Source organism: Sardina pilchardus, chromosome 2 (genome assembly GCF_963854185.1).
Source record: "Sardina pilchardus chromosome 2, fSarPil1.1, whole genome shotgun sequence".
Classification (NCBI taxonomy): domain Eukaryota; kingdom Metazoa; phylum Chordata; class Actinopteri; order Clupeiformes; family Clupeidae; genus Sardina; species Sardina pilchardus.
In genome coordinates this window covers 6,207,113-6,225,469 of record NC_084995.1, presented here as the reverse complement: position 1 = coordinate 6,225,469, position 18,357 = coordinate 6,207,113, and the positions used below count along the sequence as shown (strand labels likewise).

General features: G+C 39.3%; 1 protein-coding gene across 3 annotated transcripts in view; it reads right to left on the bottom strand.

Moving 5' to 3' along the window:
* The window catches only part of cdc7 (cell division cycle 7 homolog (S. cerevisiae)), a 54,334-nt gene that overhangs the window by 10,675 nt on the left and 25,302 nt on the right, over positions 1–18,357 (bottom strand). For 2 of the 3 annotated variants that reach the window (XM_062553416.1, XM_062553426.1), the window contains exons 5-9: positions 13,271–13,413; positions 8,762–9,020; positions 6,588–6,683; positions 6,296–6,477; positions 358–440 (exon numbers count right to left, since the gene is read on the bottom strand). In XM_062553416.1, coding sequence (XP_062409400.1) covers positions 358–440; positions 6,296–6,477; positions 6,588–6,683; positions 8,762–9,020; positions 13,271–13,413 — 763 coding nt within the window. The remainder of the gene's footprint in view (positions 1–357; positions 441–6,295; positions 6,478–6,587; positions 6,684–8,761; positions 9,021–13,270; positions 13,414–18,357) is intronic. The other variant, XM_062553436.1, reaches the window with a different exon arrangement.

Below are 18,357 nucleotides of genomic sequence, written 5' to 3'. Positions count from 1 at the left end.
CTGTGCACCATTGAACAAAGCAAGGTCCATAAAGACATGGATCACAGAGTTTGGTGTGGATAAACTTGACTGGCCTACACAGAGTCCTGACATCAACCCAATAGAACACCTTTGGGATGAATGAGAACGGATACTGAGAGCCAGTCTACTTGTCCAACATCAGTGTGTGACTTGACAAATACACCTCTGGGATAATGGTCAAAAATCCCATAAACACACTCCGAAACCTTGTGGAAAGGCCTTCCCAGAAGAGTTGAAGGGATGTCACTTAAGTTCATATTCGAGTCAAGGCAAGTGACCCAATACTTTTGGCAATATAGTGTATCCACAATGTGATTATAATAGGATTAATCATACCTGTTCCTTGTTTCTGACACTTAATCAACACCTCAGGAGCTCTAAACCCAGGTGTTCCAGCTCTCGGGGCAACCTGTTGTTTCCTGTGGTGGGGAGGTGGATAAAATGTAAGGGAGATTAAGCATGCAATAATTATTTGTTTACACACTTAAACAGACGGGTACATCAAATAGACTGAATTGGCTAACATTACAGCTACATAGTAATGTGAATACATAAGGGCAATTCCATATCAGTTGGAACAGGTCCGACACCATGGTCCTCAGTTTTTCCTGATTTTTGGTGCACATGCTCCTCCATGTCTTATTAGAAGAAAACCAAAATAGAAAAAGTTAAAAAATGTCTTGGCTTAAGGAGGTGTTGGTTTGATTTGTATGAACCTCTTAGAAGGACAATATGGGGTGTAAACCCATTTTGTCTTTTTGAGGGATCAGAATGCCATCCTGTAAACAGGATAAAAATGTTATATCCCATTTTTACTCTTTATTGATCCCTTAGAATATGTCCAAAAGTTGTCATAAATGAAAAAAGGCGACTAAATTGAGGGGCTTAAATGGCCAAGTGGATCAAGTCACACAAGGCTAAAAATGAAATATAAGACAGAAGAGATACTGAGGGGTCATTCCGTGTCAAATCACCCAATTTCAGCTACATTTGGAAAGTGACCCTCTCCAAAAAAATCTGAAATAAATCACAGGTGTTTGTAGACTAAACCTATGCATAAATCTTAAATAGTATATCTGGATCACTAATGGTTTAAAAATGACAGCCCTTTGAAGCTTCAAGTCATTTTAACTCATTAACTGCCATTGACGTCTTTAAACGTCAATTTAGACACATATGTTCACTGCCATTGACGTCTTTAGACGTCAATTGCATTTTTCAATGGGGAGGGCTCATGGGTGAGCTTGGGAACGATCTGGCAGAGTTTCAGGCTTGTAAACAGACTGTAATAGCGATCCGAACTGCTAGATGACAGCAGTGTCATTTGGATGATTATCTGCCTGCAGAGTATCTGCCTGTAGAGTGTACATGTAGACATGCAACAAGCTAGCACTGAAGATCGACCACAGTGGATCTAGTTTGCACGCGGTGCAGGGAATACATATGCTTACTTCTTACATCAAGGATGGAAAACATGTGAACGGTATGATCCATTTACATTGGATATTGCTGTTTAGACTAACAACAACTTTGCTAGTGCTAGCTTGCTAAGTCTACCGTCCTGTTCAGAGTCTTTAGCGACCATCAGAGTCCCTAGCAACCTTGACGAGACTGACGAGATAACAGTGCAATCGTGGTTGACATACTACTGAAACGCTAACGTTAAAAAGTTGATTTTCACAAAAAGATCGTTTTCTCCATTTTTTGGTCAGAAACAGGTGTTTTTAGCCAAACTAACCCATGTTCTACTGACGATTACTAAAGAACGAAAAACGATAGAAACAAACCGTTTTTCCTGGTGAAAGAAGAGAGTCTACTCTTTCATTTGGTACCTTCAGTGTTTACATAGTCATAAATCTCACCGTTCGGTGGATCTTGAAAAAACAGTCAAAATGCTGTAAAACGTCTGGCAGTATGGAGCGCTCTGCACTGAAAATGGCTGGCAGCCAATGAGTTAAGCATTGTGGTGAACAATCCTTTTCGGTCAACTTGCAACGTTATTAGTTCTTTTGGTATTTCACACACATCAGTGAAACTATGTGAATGGAAGCACATTTTCCTGTTGAATTAAGAAATCTAATCAGATGAGACGTGTCTTGTGTAATTTCCCCTCTGCAAAGCTCTGAAAATGGCTATAAATTCATTATGTGAAAAGACATCATCACTTTTGAAGGCTTCTCATTCGAAAGGTATGTGCCACAAATTATCAGGTTTTTTTCCCACTCATATATGGACTATAAGGTCATGTCCATGCATCAACTTTGGTTGTAATCGGTGTCATATTGTCAGAGCATTTTGTTTTAATAGGGCTTGATTTTCAAAAAGCCCATTTTCGTCCTGTCATTTCACCATGTGGACAGTTAACAGGATTTTTTTTAATTTTACCATATCACATTCTGTATGTGAGGATCATCTGTCCAAAATTTGGGCTTGTTGCCGAGTTTCTTTATTGGAGATATGATTTTTGGATAATATTCTCTATAAATCCACTGAACTTGCATTGGATCTGTAGTACCACTTTGCATCACATGGGGTGCTCTTTTAATACAATGGAAGAGTAAGAGAGTCACTTGTTTGCTGCACATATCCAATCTAAACACACATTTTATGGTTCATAGTTGAATTTCTCCAAGTAATTATTGCAACATGAACAACATACTACTCATAAATAAATCTTATTCAGAGAAAATAAGCGGATCAAGCAAATTATACACACATAAGACTGACTGGTCATCATACATGCAGCAAGAGGATTTAGCATAATTGCCATCTTTGGCAGTTCCCACTGATATAGATAAAGAATGATGGGGCGGCAACAATAGGATAGCATATCCAGTGTTAGTTAGATCAGTGGGAATGAGCCTGGAGGACCTTCCTCCAGAGTTGAGGAGAGAGGTTGAGAAGGGGCCTATATGCTTGGTATGCAGTCCTCTGTGAGAGATAAAGAGCATCAAGGTGGATCAGTGGTTTGTCTCCATGTTATCTGGGAAGGAAGTAGGATGAATGTCATGAAGGAACATTAAAAAAGGGGGGGGTTCTAAAATTCAGTGCATTGCCGAACGCAGAAAAAAATATTGTTTCAGTTGAGATCAGGTATTTTAAAAAGATACTTGATGAATTATCTCCTTTTCATGAATGCGTCTTGGATCCAGGCAATAGCGTTTTGAGCCCTCATACCTTTTGATGAATACTTCTATGTGATGGAAACATGCATGGTCATCTTCATCAAGTGAAATACCTGCTCTAAACTGCATCTGACGCTTTTTCTGCATCTGACAATGCACTGAATTCTAGAAACCCCTTTTAAACCCCTTTTTAATTGAATATGTTCATGACTTTCATTTTCCAACTTCTATGGTGGTGTAGAAAACTGTTACAAAGATGGCAAGCTAAATCATCTTGCTGCATGTATGATCAGTCAGTCTTATGTGTGTATATTTTGCTTGATCAGTTTATTTAGCTAAATAAGATTTATTTATGAGTAGTATGTTGTTCATGTTGCAATCATTACTTGGAGCAATTCAACTATGAACCATAAAATGTGTGTTTAGATTGGATATGTGCAGCAAACAAGTGGCTCTCTTACTCTTCCATTGACTTCCATTGTATTAAAAGAGCACCCCGTGTGGTGCAAAGTGGTACTGCAGATCCAATGCAAGTTCAGTGGATTTATAGAGAATATTTTCCAAAAATCATATCTCCAATAAAGAAACTCAGCAACAAGCCCAAATTTTGGACAGATGATCCTCACATACAGAATGTGATATGGTAAAATTAAAAAAAATCCTGTTAACTGTCCACATGGTGAAATGATAGGACGAAAATGGGCTTTTTGAAAATCAAGCCCAATTAAAACAAAATGCTCTGACAATATGACAACGATTACAACCAAAGTTGATGCATGGACATGACCTTATAGTCCATATATGAGTGGGAAAAAAACCTGATGAAATTTGTGGCACATACCTTTCGAATGAGAAGCCTTCAAAAGTGATGACGCTTTTCACATAATGAATTTATAGCCATTTTCAGAGCTTTGCAGAGGGGAAATTACACAAGACACATCTCATCTGATTAGATTTCTTAATTCAACAGGAATACGTGCTTCCATTCACATAGTTTCACTGATGTGTGTGAAATACCAAAAGAACCAATAACGTTGCAAGTTGACCAAAAAGGATTGTTCACCACAACGCTTAAAATGACTTGAAGCTTCAAAGGGCTGTAGATTTTAAACCATTAGTGATCCAGGTATACTATTTCAGATTTGTGCATAGGTCTAGTCTACAAACACCTGTGATTTATTTCAGATTTTTTCGGATAGGGTCACTTTCCGGCACTGGGTGATTTGACACGGAATGACCCTGAGGGAGAACACTGTGAAATATATAACCTCTGCTATGATGGCCTTTGAACCCACTGTGTCCCTAACTGAGGTTCATTCTTATTTAACAAATTTCTTCTGCATGAAGCATATTGTCTCCTGGTTGCTGTTGGAGTTACCGTTGGATGCAGCATGCATTGTGATTTGTTCTAATGGTATCCCTGGACAGTTAACCCGAGATCCACTTAGATAAACATAACCCTACTGTGGGACCAGTGAAAGTCCTACACTTTTTGGTCATCCATATCCATCCATAAGTTAAACCCTAAGGGGGGATTTTTTTTATGTCAAAATATGTTTTTTACCAATCAACTCCAAATGGTCTGAAACATACTCCTACACAATATCTCAAACCATGATTTTGGCCTCAACACTTAAGCAAATTTTTTCCCATTCGTTTCAACGGGAAATAGTTTTTTGCGAACAACTCTTGAACGGAAGGTCGTAGACTCAATCTGATTTGCTCCATCAGACATAATTCGACCATGAGGATCAAGCAAGAAGTGAATGTTTATTTCTATGACCTTCAGTTTTCTAGATATAGCCTTTTTAAAGTTTATTTCCTGTTTTAAACCAACTTCCGGTTATCACAGGATATTAGGGACACAGTGGGTTCAAAGGCCATCGTAACAGGGTTAAACATTTCACAGTGTTCTCCCTCAGTATCTCATCTGTCTTGTACTACATTTTTAGCCTTGTGTGACTTGATCCACTTGGCCATTTTAGCCCCTCAATTTAGCTGCCTTTTTCATTTTTGACAACTTTTGGACATATTCTAAGGGATCAATAAAGAGTAAAAATGGGATACAACATTTTTATCCTATTTACAGGATGGCATTCTGATCCCTCAAACAGAAAAAATGGGTTTACACCCCATATTGTCCTTCTAAGAGGTTCATACAAATCAAACCAACACCTCCTTCGGCCAAGACTATTTTTCATTTTTTCTAACTTCAGACATGTGCTGAGGGGATATTAGAATGGACAGGTCGGATCTACCACATTCACATGGTCTACGAAGTGCCACACTATTGCAGAAAAAAAGAAATGTTGGATTTGCATTTCATCTTGTCCTTGGAGAAAGGCAATGAAAGTGGCATTTTTAGGAAAAAACGCCATTTTGGCCAACTTTGAAGGCTCATAGCCTCGAAATACGAAAACTAACCATCTCAATTTTTTGTCAACATGTTCTCTTACTCGTGGACTATATATATGTAGAGATTTAAAAATGTGAGTGCTAGCCATTCATGACCATAAGAGAACAAAAACAGGGTTTTTTTTTCATTGCTTTCAAAAAAAATATGGGTTTGTTTCGATGAATAAGTCTCCAATGGTGGAGACTTATGGTTTTTTTAGGACACGTCTAACCACATTTGAAGAGCCATATCTCAGAAACTAAACAAGATACCCAGCTAAAATGTTGGTTTTCTTCTAATGAGACATGGAGAAACATTTGGACCAAAAATCAGGAAAAACTGAGGACCATGGTGTCGGACCTGTTCCAATTGATATGGAATTGCCCATAAACAATTGTTTTGTTGGAGGATTTCAGTGTTGTGGTTGATCCAGGATCTGATCTAGAATTAGTACATCATGTAGTACCACTTAACCACCTCTATTTCTCCCTTTCTCCCCCCATACCTCACCTTTGAAACCACACCTGAGGTCCCAACCCTATGACTGCCCTACCATTACCTGTTGCCCAGATTCCTGGCCCGCACACCCTAGCGACCCACTACTTGCCCTATGAGCATTCGTAATACCTATGTACAATTCATTCCATACACTGGACTAATTGAACTTTGACACTAAATGGGATTAATGCATTATCAAACTGGTAATGTAACAATCCTGTCTATAAGTGGAATTAAATTGAAATTGAAAATTGACCTGGAGAGACAGATGTTGCAGACACGGTCCGTCAAGAAACAGCTGCAGGTGAGGTTTGAATCAAGAGCTAAGTCTCTGTGCTTCTGGCCACTGACTTGCTCCTTCACTGTGGTAGACACTTGATACTTGGATTGCAAAATCTTTCTAGCAGCAATGTCTTTTGTATTCATAGATCTTACAACCTTAACAGAGCAAACACAAAAAGTTTAGACAAACCTGCATTGTTGAAAAAAGATATATTATTTCAAGAGACTTACTGCAGTTATAACAAATAATTGTCAAGGAAACATACCTCCACTCCTGTGTCTAATGCATTTGCTGGATTAATGCTATTCATGTTTCTTTCTCCAAACACAGACCGTGGCATTTTACAGGGGGTCATTGACTCCTGAAAAAATAATTCTGTTATTTACAAATGACCCATTCTGTACTAGATTTGCACAGTTAAAACAAGTAGCTGCTGAAATAAATATGATAAAGTTGTATGAACTTGTGCAAAATTCAGAATTGGAATTGATTGAATTCATATGTTGCTTCTGACTGTGCCTAGAACTAGGCTAAAACAAGGAGGACACGCTTTTGATGTTGCAGCTCCAAAACTGTGGAATGTATTGCCACTCCACATCAGACAAGCCCCCTCACTGTCTCATTTTAAATCTCTGCTTAAAACCCATCTTTTTGGCACTGGCTTTTAACACAGCATGTTTGATGTGATGTAAATGTGTTGTGTGGGCAGTGCACTTTGTTTATTTATTTATTCATTCATTCATCTAATTTGATTTTACTTGTTTTATTCATTTATTTTCATTTTTTTGTCTAATTTTATTATTTTAGGTTATTTTATCACTTTTATCCTACTGTGATTTTGTTTTACTTTTACTTTTTACTTTTATTTTTATCACTTTAATCCTACTGTTGTCCTTATTGTTGTGGTGTACAGCACTTTGTTTGTTTAAATTGTGCTATATAAATAAAGTGGATTGAACTGAGGGGTATTTCACAAAACCTAGATAAGGGATTAAGCCAGGATTTTTTGGTTATCCTGGATGAATTTACCCTTGATTCGGTTTCACAAAAGAGATGCTACATAAGTTGCCATGGGAATTTATTCTCTGAAGCTAGCCTGGTACTGACCAGGCTAACAGCCAAGCTAAGTTAATTCTAATGGTAATTACATGATCTGATTGGTTCAGCTAGATGTCATTCAAATCAGACCTCGATGCGATTTTTTAAAGAGCTGTATTCCACAAATATACTATTTGCCACCTGCATTTTCTCGCAAAACACAACAGAATGTCTGCCCAATACTATATGGATATCATTTAAATTATGGTGGCCTTATAATTAATAACACACTCGTTGCTTGCTTCTTTTTTTGACAGACGTTTGATGAATAGCCTACTGTAGTAGTTGATTGGAAGTGGAGGGGACATTTTTCGAAGGGGTTTTCAACTAATTCGGTTTTAAGACAAAATAAAGATATATATTGTCATACTTTGTGCGTCTTTGCGGTAGCAAATAATGACGTTAATGACGTTGCGTGCCGAGACAAGGAAGCTCTCACACGTGGGTGCGTGCGTAAATTTGCATTCAGTTGGTCTGCCACACTCCCGCTATGTAACAGAAATAATCATGATTTCCCATCAAAAAACTTTACCTCGTTGTTAGTCTATATCAAAACCGGACGTTCACTTTGTGTGCAAGGCACTATTTTTCGCCTCTTTTTTATTCAAACCGTGAGTTATTTGGGGGAGAAACGAGAACGCGCACACATCCCGAATAACTTAACCTGGTTTGATATAGTCGCTCCTATTCATCCGGGATTGGCGTTAGTGAAACGAGTTTATCAAGGATGACTAGACAACGCTATGTCAAACCTGAATTTGTCCCTTATCTTGGATGTCTTAATTCTGCTTTTGTGAAATACCCCTCTCTGATTGGATATGTTGGAATTTGAATCCAATTTAATTTGCTCCCCCCATCGGAAGTTGAATTTGCATAGGAATTGGATTGACCGGAAGTGGAATTAAATTCATGGCCATCAAAAAAATATTCCAGTCACACAACAGAAAGACTGTTGAATCACACATACATTGTGTTGGGAAGATTACTTTGGAAATGTAATTGGTTACCGTTCTAAATGCATTACTTCATCAAAACAATGTAACATGTTACATTTTATTTTACACATTTTCATTCAGTAACGCAACTAAATGTAATTCTAATTATTGTGTCATTTAAATAAAAACATTAATGTAACTAGGCGCTGACATCACTGCCCCCTAGTGAGCAAGTCCACTCTTGCAGCTCCTCCTCGGAGATGCACATTTCTACTTCATTTAGCAAACTCTTTTAATCCAAAGTGACTTCATATGTGTCATTCTCAATTCAATTCTGGGTTTTGCACAACCTTGATGAACAGTAAAAAAAAAAACATTTACAAGAACAAAACCCATATGTGAACACCTTGCTAGGTTTGGCATCTGCAGATGTGTAGATCATGCAAGGTTTTTTTCCAGCTGGTGGTTTAGTGCCTGACAGAAAAATAGACTTTTGTGATGTGGCTAAGGTGACTGGTGCTGTTGCAGGAACCGATTTCCCCCTTGAGTGCTCAGGTTCCCCAGTAGTTCTACCACCCTTCTGTGCTTTGGTGTTCACCTCCTTCAGCAGCTCAATCTGTGTGTCTGGTGTGCCCTGAGCTAGGCCAAAATCAACTAATGCATACCTAGACAAGCAGACACAAAAACAAAAACATATTAGTTGAAATTATGATTAAAGCTCTATGACGCAAATTTGCGTGTTGTTATATTATGTTCCATGTGGAGCTGTGCCCACTTCCTTAGCTGTGAAACATGGAATGATACAGTATGTGGAAATGATGATCCACTGGGGAAATTACAGATGATCTATCCATATGTCGGACTCGTCATCATTCATAAACCGAGGCTAACTGCATCCCCATTATCACTTCCAGGGTTTAGGCTACTGACGCCTCAGCTGGGCTATTTTGGGGCTATTAGCGCCGTGTCCCTGGCCACACCTTTACCCTTGGGCTAAACAGTGCTTAGTGGTGCTTGAGGCAGTGTCAAGTAGGGCTGTAGCGAGGAGTCGATGACGTCGACTAACCGACTTCAAAATATCGTCGACGTCATATTCAGGCGTCGATGACATATCGCCAGAAGACGCGAGTCAAAAAAAAAAAAAACATGAGTCACCAAAACAAAACAAACAGTTCGCACTTCCTCAAACCAAAAAAGCCCTGCACAAAGCCCTGAAAAAGTGCTCGCCAGAGGTGGTCGAATGGGAATACTTACTTTAATTTCACGTTTGTGTAGGCTAGTGTGTGGTGCACTGCAGCTTGAGCTGAATGCACTTCGGTAGTGTTCGCTAACTATCCTAGCTCTCTGCAGTTTTTTCGTGCTTGTTTGGTTGGCAGTTTATGTTAGCTTGGCACTGGCAGCGAGTCAGCTGTGTAGCCTATTGTATTTGTTAGCATTTATTATTGGCTGGAATGGCTAACTGACGGCTGCATAACACAGCTCCACTAACCCGGCCGGCACGAACAAACTGCACACAGAGTTAAGTCCGGTTGTAGTAATTTACGAGTCAAGCGTAACAGGGGGACACCCACCAGATGCGTACGACACGAAGCGCAATGGAAGGCCATTCTAATATTTCCATCAAAAAACGTAGCAAAATATTATGTTAACGTAGGTTCGCTAGTGTCAACTACGGAGCCAAACAATGTCCAGGTCAGGGCTATGCGCAGTGGTCATGAATGAATCAATGTTTATGAGCATTGAGAACATTTAAATGAACATCACATCCAAGTGTGTTAGGGCTCGTATGACAAAGATTTTCAATGTTAGCCCTCAAGAAAAGCTAATCATGCCATAGGGTTGCCAACCGTTCCGTATAATATGCTCAATGGTGGTATGAGTGTTCATTGAATGCATGCGTGTGCGCGTTTGAGCGACAGAAACGGAAACTTGGCTACACAATAACGTTGTTGCCAAAGCTCCGATTCAACCTGTTGGAAGGCTATTTTAACTTCCATAGAAACAGAGCAGAGACTGTACAATAGTCTACATTATTTAGCATTGAGTATGTTTAGTCAAATTTGAAGATAATATGGTCAAAATATTGTAGCTTTAGTCTCATTTAAAGATCTCCAGATTAGTGATTTCCGCCTGTATTATGTTTCCTGGATCATTACATTCAGGCATTCAAATGGAATTTCATTATTAAAGCATATTATATCGATTATATCATATTATATCAATAATATTATATTATATTATCAATTATATTATATTATATTATATCAATGTGTTCTCCTTTTGCCTACCAGAGTAGCCTATAATGCTTGCATGAGGGACCCATCCCAAAACAATACCACCCATATTGTTTTTCAGAACCCTACATAGCACTGTAATGAGTTTAAGAGTAGATTTAAAATGTCCCACTGTCATAACTGTATTGCAACTGCATTGATATTGTGTGTTCAGAACAAAATAATATAGTATACAAAAGGATACAATTATTTGCTAAGAATTTTTATGGATACATTATGATTACATTATGGTTTTTATTAATCGAACAACAGAAAAATAATCGTTAGACTAATCGTCTAACCTGGAACGCATCTGGTTGCTCTCTCTGCATTGTTTGCATTCATTGAAAGACCCCAATGACGACAAGCATCAGCATAACAATGGTGGCCATATATACTGGCCATTCATCACAACATTCGATATACAACCCCTGGCAAAAAATATGGAATCACCAGTCTTGGAGGATGTTAATCCAGTTGTTTAATTTTTTAGAAAAAAGCCAGATCACAGACATGACACAAAACTAAGTTCATTTCAAATGGCAACTTTTTGGCTTTAGGAAACATTAAAGGAAGTCAAGAAAAAAATCAACAACAGTTGCTTTTTTTAGACCAACCAGAGGGGGAAAAATATATGGAATCACTCAATTCCAAGGAAAAAAATATGGAATCATGAAAAACAAACTGATAAAAGAACACTTCAACGCATGCATTAGTACTTTGTTGCACCACCTCTGGCTTTTATAACAGCTTGCAGTCTCTGAGGCATGGACTTAATGAGAGACAAACAGTACTCTTCGTCAATCTGGCTCCAACTTTCTCTGATTGCAGTTGCCAGATCAGTTTTGCAGGTTGGAGCCTTGAGATGCACCATTTTCTTCATCTTCCACCACAGATTTTCAATTGGATTGAGATCCGGACTATTTGCAGGCCATGACATTGTCCTTATGTGTCTTTCTTCAAGGAATTTTTTCACAGTTTTTGCTCTATGACACGATGCATTATCATCTTGAAAAATTATGTCATCATCCCCAAACATCCTTTCAATTGATGGGATAAGAAAAGTGTCCAATGTCAATATATACGTGTGCATTTATTGAAGATGTAACGATCGCCATCTCCCCAATGCCTTTACCTGACATGCAGCCCCATATCATCAATGACTGAGGAAATTTGCATGTTTTCTTCAGGCAGTTGTCTTCATAAATCTCATTGGAACGGCACCAAACAAAAGTTCCAGCATCATCACCTTGCCCAATGCAGATTTGCGATTCATCACTAAATATGACTTTCATCCAGTCATCCACAGTCCAAGATTGCTTTTCCTTAGCCCACTGTAACCTTGTCTTTTTCTGTTTAGGTGTTAATGATGGTTTTCGTTTAGCTTTTCTGTATGCAAATCCCATTTCTTTTAGGCGATTTCTTACAGTTCGGTCACAGATGTTGACTCCAGTTTCTTCCCATTTCTTCCTCATTTGTTTTGTTGTGCATTTTCTGTTTTCAAGACATATTGCCCTAAGTTTTCTGTCTTGACGCTTTGATGTCTTCCTTGGTCTACCTGTACGCTTGCCTGCAACAACCTTCCCATGCTGTTTGTACTTGGTCCAGATTTTAGACACAGCTGATTGTGAACAACCAACATCTTTTGCAACATTGCGTGATGATTTGCCCTCTTTAAGGAGTTTGATGATCCTCTCCTTTGTTTCAATTGACATCTCTTGTGTTGGAGCCATGATGCATGTCAGTCCACTTGGTGCAACAGCTCTCCAAGGTGTGAATACTCCTTTTTAACTGCAGATTAACTGGTGATCTAATCTGGTGATCACCAGATCTAATCTGGTGCAGGTGGGAAAGGAAATTGATAGGGTGATTCCATATTTTTTTCCCCTCTGGTTGGTCTAAAAAAAGCAACTGTTGCTGATTAATTAAAACATTTTTGACTTCCTTTAATGTTTCCTAAAGCCAAAAAGTTGCCATTTGAAATGAACTTAGTTTTGTGTCATGTCTGTGATCTGTCTTTTTTCTAAAAAATTAAACAACTGAATGAACATCCTTCAAGACTGGTGATTCCATAATTTATGCCAGGGGTTGTAAATGATCAAATCAAGCTTTACGTATTGTCATTTTGATTTACGCAGGTGCACTCCCAACCAAATCCGACAACAAACTGAGGTCATTATTTCAGCCAATCTCTGGCTACTGTCTATGAAACCTGCCTTAAGTGCTCTTTACCTTACCCTTGACATAACTCCATGATGTTTCCACGTTACTGTGCGTTCACACCACGGGCAACTTGAGCTTCCAAAGATTCCGGAAGTCATTCATTTTCAATGGAAGCCGGCTTCTCTCAGCTGCCAGCAGCGACCAATCCGTCGGCGTCGCTTTTTTGGCGTCTTGAGCGACTAGAGAAAGTTGAAAGTGGCTCAACTTTATGGTAATGAGCTATGACGCGGTTCAGCGACCAAACGACCAGCAACGAACATAGAATGCTACTACGTCAGAGCGGCCAAAGCATCCAAGCTTCCCATGGCGTCCTTGACAAGGGCGTCCAGAGCGTTTTTGGAAGCTCAAGTCGCTCTTGGTCTGAACGCACAGTTAGACTTAATACAAAAAACAGTATTACAAAGTACCGTGGTACTTACTTTCTCTGGGAGCGATTGTATAGAAAGTTTGTTGGCTTGATGTCACGATGAATGATTCCAAACTTATGGATGTGCTTCAGCGCAATGAAGAGATTAAATATGTAGTGGCACACTTCCTGAAGAGTAATGTTACCAACAATGTCCTAAAAAAAAGAATTAGGTTATTCCCAACTATTTGGTGTACTAAATTTGCTTCGGATAATAACAAACTAGTTGCATCAAAAAATAAACAAATGTAACAACTTCTGCTATCTGTATAGATCATTCATACATGGGAAGCAGCGCTCAGTGCTTTAACAATTAAATATTGCAACTAAATATAACTATCTGTGGAACATTTTATAAATATAGAAATACTACCATCATCATTTTTTTAGACATCGGAAACGTTTAGGAGATCTGCTGTAGAGGAACTAAGGGGTCGTAGAAGCATAAAATACCAGAAAACTAATGATACATGAAAGTGCCAGACCAATGAGAGCGTTATCCAGATAAATGCACAGAAAATGATTATTGTGCATGTCAGCTGGGATTTTCGCAAGCTACCACTGGACATTACACTACCACTAACAAAGGACAGAGAAAAATTGCAAGGGTAGTACCGTAATACGGTATTATGTCGCATTCCATTTGGCTATTTTAATTCCAAAGGAAGAGAACTTCATAGGATGCATGGTATCCTGGATCCATAAAATAACTGTCCTTTAAAAAGAAAAATCTGCCTGCCTCTATGATAATTTATCATAGGGGTTCCAATCCTTATGGAAAAACGTTTATTTATTTACGATACATCATTCATTTACAAAGAAATTGGTGCCCTTAAAGGTTGGATATTTCCTCATTTTGTATTGAAGGCATTAAGATCAATTTCCAAAATATGATTTTATATTCCTCGTTATAGTCAACTTTAGCATGTGTTCAAATACTTATGACACTCACTGTATGGGTAGTCTAGTGCTGAAATGTAGCCTACACTATTTTTCACTATTTCTGAAATGTTGAACAAATATACTTTGTGGTTGTGAACTTATTGCAGTCATCAAAACTATTCCACCTATGTGTATGGTTTTGAAATTCTGTGCAAAATAGTTTAGGCTACAGCAGAAGATTTCTCATCCATAGATAAAAGGCTTAAGACTACAGGTGAATAGGGTACAATTTTAAAATAATAGATATCACCATGACACTTCCGGTAACACTTTACATTACGGCTCGCTAATAAGGTGGTAATTGTATGGTAATTTCTATGTAATTTCATGGTAACAATCCCTTGTTACCACTTATTACAAGTAATTTCCATGCAGTTTCTAGCGCAATTACTCTGCAGTCTCTAGGTAATAGCAATGCAAACAGCACTAATTAAGATGGTAATTTCTATGGTATTTTAATGTAATTTCATGGTAATAATATTTTGTAGCCCCTTATTACTAGTCATTTCTATGCAATTTCCAGTGCAATTACGTAAGGGATAACGGCCGACGAGGTGACCGGTTCGATGGAAATAATGGCTAGGTGGAGGTCTAGAACTCCGGCGACGTGCCATTATTTCCATCGAACCGGTCGACCTCGAAGGCCGTTATCCCGCTTATCTCCCGTTTGTATTCATAACCTGTATATTTAGAACATAGTTTTATTCCACCGTTACGTCCGTTAACATCGCTAAAACTGTCTTGACTGTGGGACTACTTTCCGCCACATATCAACTTTCTACTTGCAGGACAAAACTGCCGTTACTAGTTCTAAAATGGATGGTTGCTATGGTCAAAGGCCAGTCGTTACTTCTAAATGGCTGGTTGCTACGGCCAAAAGCCAGTCGTTAGTTCTATCTCTCCCATGTCAAGCGGGCATATCCCAGGATTCTGATTAACTTTAACTTGGAAAGATCGCTACTTTAATAGCCTACATGGCATCCAACTAGCTACAATCCACCTCCGTCATATGCTACAATGTTACTATGGTTCTGCACGTCTGTATTTCAGCTTGGATGCAACGTGACAGTTCATTTAACACTAGAAGCGCCAAGCGCCGGTCATTTGACCGCTGACGCGTATTCCTAGAAGCGCCGTGTGGGTTTGATCTAGATATACCTAGAACTGCCGGGCTGCGGTCATTTGACCGCAGCGATTACAAAAAAAAAAAAATATCTTTTCACTCGATTAAATTCCAGGACCCTACGTTCACGACTTTTCCTAAATACGCCTGTTTTGTCACCCAGAATTTTTACATGATCGAAAGCACACCGGTACAAGCTAGTTTAGAGCTATTTTGCGCTCATTATGTGACAACACTATGTTGTCTCGCGTTCGGCCATGTTTGTCCAGGCTGCTATTCTCTTTTCTCACAGCAGATGTCGCAAGGGTTTCCTGACAGTCGGGCATGAGAATAATATTTTACCATAAAACATATAGTTTATATATGTGCAATATGTATTATACATGTGATTTATTTTAATAACTATTTTTCATTTACATGGCATAGTCTATGGAGGCGATTTACAGTGGTAAAATGCGAGTTTGTTTTGAAAACGTTGCGACGTTCTATTAGGCAGGCCTACATGTGTAAACAATATTTTCAGCTGAAATTCGTCCGTCGTAGCCTATTTATGTACGTAGGGCGCGTATGCCTACGTACATTCATAGTTGTATATCTTATCTTCTATTTGTATGGAGTGAGATAGCTGTCAATATATTCGTGTCATAGATTTGATGCACGTTCGTATTTGTCTGTAGTCGTGCATAAAATAAATATTTGTGAGTTCTCAAATGAGTCCAGTCGTGCATAAAATATATTGTGTGTAGCCTATTTTATCCATCAGAATACGGATGGGGAAAAAATACGAATTCAAAAATTACAAGTACGAAATCAAACTTTACAGGTAGGCTTTCATTTATGAGTAGGCTACGACTTCGCACAAGTGACTGAACTGTCAAAATACGTCATCACCACACAACCACTCTCATTGTCGTTGGTGGATGTAAAGAGCAACACCAGCACGGCCCTCTTTTATACTCCAGATTTTGTTGAGAGCATGACTGAGACATTACTTGTTTGCTGGACTGGCTGAGTTTCGTCGCAGGATCAGTAAAACGGCAAGTGGCGCAGCGTTATCTTCCCCTACTGCGACGCTGAAGGCCCGGGTTCACATCCTGACTGGGGCGTAATAATATAGCTCATTGACCGTTTTTGAACGTCGACGTACAATTATTTTTTGTTAATGTTTTTTAATAACAAGCTCTCTGAAATTTGTTTACCATTAACGAAAAATAATTTCGCCAGCCAATAATTTTCTAAGCCAAATTGAGCCACCATCTGACAAACTTTGGCTAAGCCAGTTAGACTTTGCATCTAAAAATAATTATATCAGAGACACACGCGAAAAATAAACGCGAGCCTATAAACGATTCCCACTGGATACACCATATCAGTATTGTGCTCGTTGCTACGATAGGCTACACAGGACTCAGTTGCATGTTCTGTAGACATGAAGTGGCAACTAAAGCCATTATCAGCCATGAAGCCAGCCGTTATTCTCAAAGCAAATGGCTTCAGGGTCTATAGGCTACATAACACAGTGTCCATTGCAAACATAGCCTATTTGAAACCGATCATTCCCCCTCCCCCATACACGTCTAACCAGTTCACTGGGGGGGGTGGGGGTCGTTTTGCTACGTGTGGATATGATCTTAGGATACAGACATCACTGTGGCATTGACAAATGCCTCCCCACCCCCACTCTGCCTCCTGCATGGCTGTAAGTTGGCTGTTTGTTGTTTACATGCAACTGGAAGAACGCGCAATCATGTTTCATCGTATATGCGCGTTTTAGAATGTTCGAATTCGCCAGCATGCGTGTAGGCTAGTTGTGTGAATAGAAAAGAATAGAATATACTTTGTTGATGCCTTGCTCAAAAGCACTTCTGCCATAACCTACCCAGGTCGGGGATCGCAATGTGGATGTGTGTCTCAATTCAAAATCACGAATTTCACAATAGGCCTATAGCTGTTTTTCAGCAGACATCGAAACATAGCCTACACATTCGCAAAACGGAGAATATCTTTTTCACTCATCATTTTTAATTAGCCTACTTCTCGCGCCTATGCCTGCTCAGCATTTCTGCTCTCTCTATCTCCCTCCCTCCGAGGTAGCTAGACCCTAGATGCTTCTCCCTAAATGAATGAACATTGTCTTAGAAAGTAGCCGCGGTAGCCTGTAAAATGCGGCATGAAATCCTGGCTACTGTGTAATTGAAACCAGACTAGGCTCTTTGTTCGGTCCGATCATTTTCGGCGGCGCGAACATAGACCTATTAAATGAATAGAAGTGAATTTGGGGAGTGAATTAGAACTAGCCATCCATTCATTTTAGAGCTTAGATTATCTGCCCAAACCCGAACTGCGGGTTACGGATCTCGAGATCCAACAACACCGGTGTTGGGTCGACATTTTTCATCCTTCCCCTCCCGTCGGGTCAGGCTCCTAATCACAGAACACGTATGCCTCCGTTTTAAAATAGCCAACATTTCTAAGTAGGCTAGCATACAAAATGTAAAAACGAAATATAAAAAATGAAATACTATGAAAAAGTTGAAAGTCAAGTTTGCTCAAGGTTTGTTCAAGAACTCCTCCAGAGTTTTTACCTCAAACAACACAAATCAACACAAATAAATGGACTGATAACTCAAACGTGCTGTAGACCTATGTCATAATGAAACAACCACAGACAACACAGTCTGACAAATGTATTCAAACGATTTGATTCGTGCACGAAGCGCCATCTAGCTGTCATTATGTGTAAGTAACAGCCTCCCAGTCTAAGGACTCAGCGGTCTTTTGACCGCCTCGCCGCGCTTTAAGTAGTTCACAACAGCACGGCGCTTCTAGTAGGTCGTCAAAGCGGTCAAATGACCGGGGCGCGGCGCTTCTAGGTATAAGTGGGTCAGAGGGGCGAGGCGCTTCTAGTGTTAAACTTCGCAACGATTTTGGCGAATTAATATTCAAGTGTGCTACGGGAACAACTTCAAAGGTAGCAGGTTATACAAAGTTAATGGCCACCCCATCAGCCAATCAGAGAATTCCATTGTTGAGGG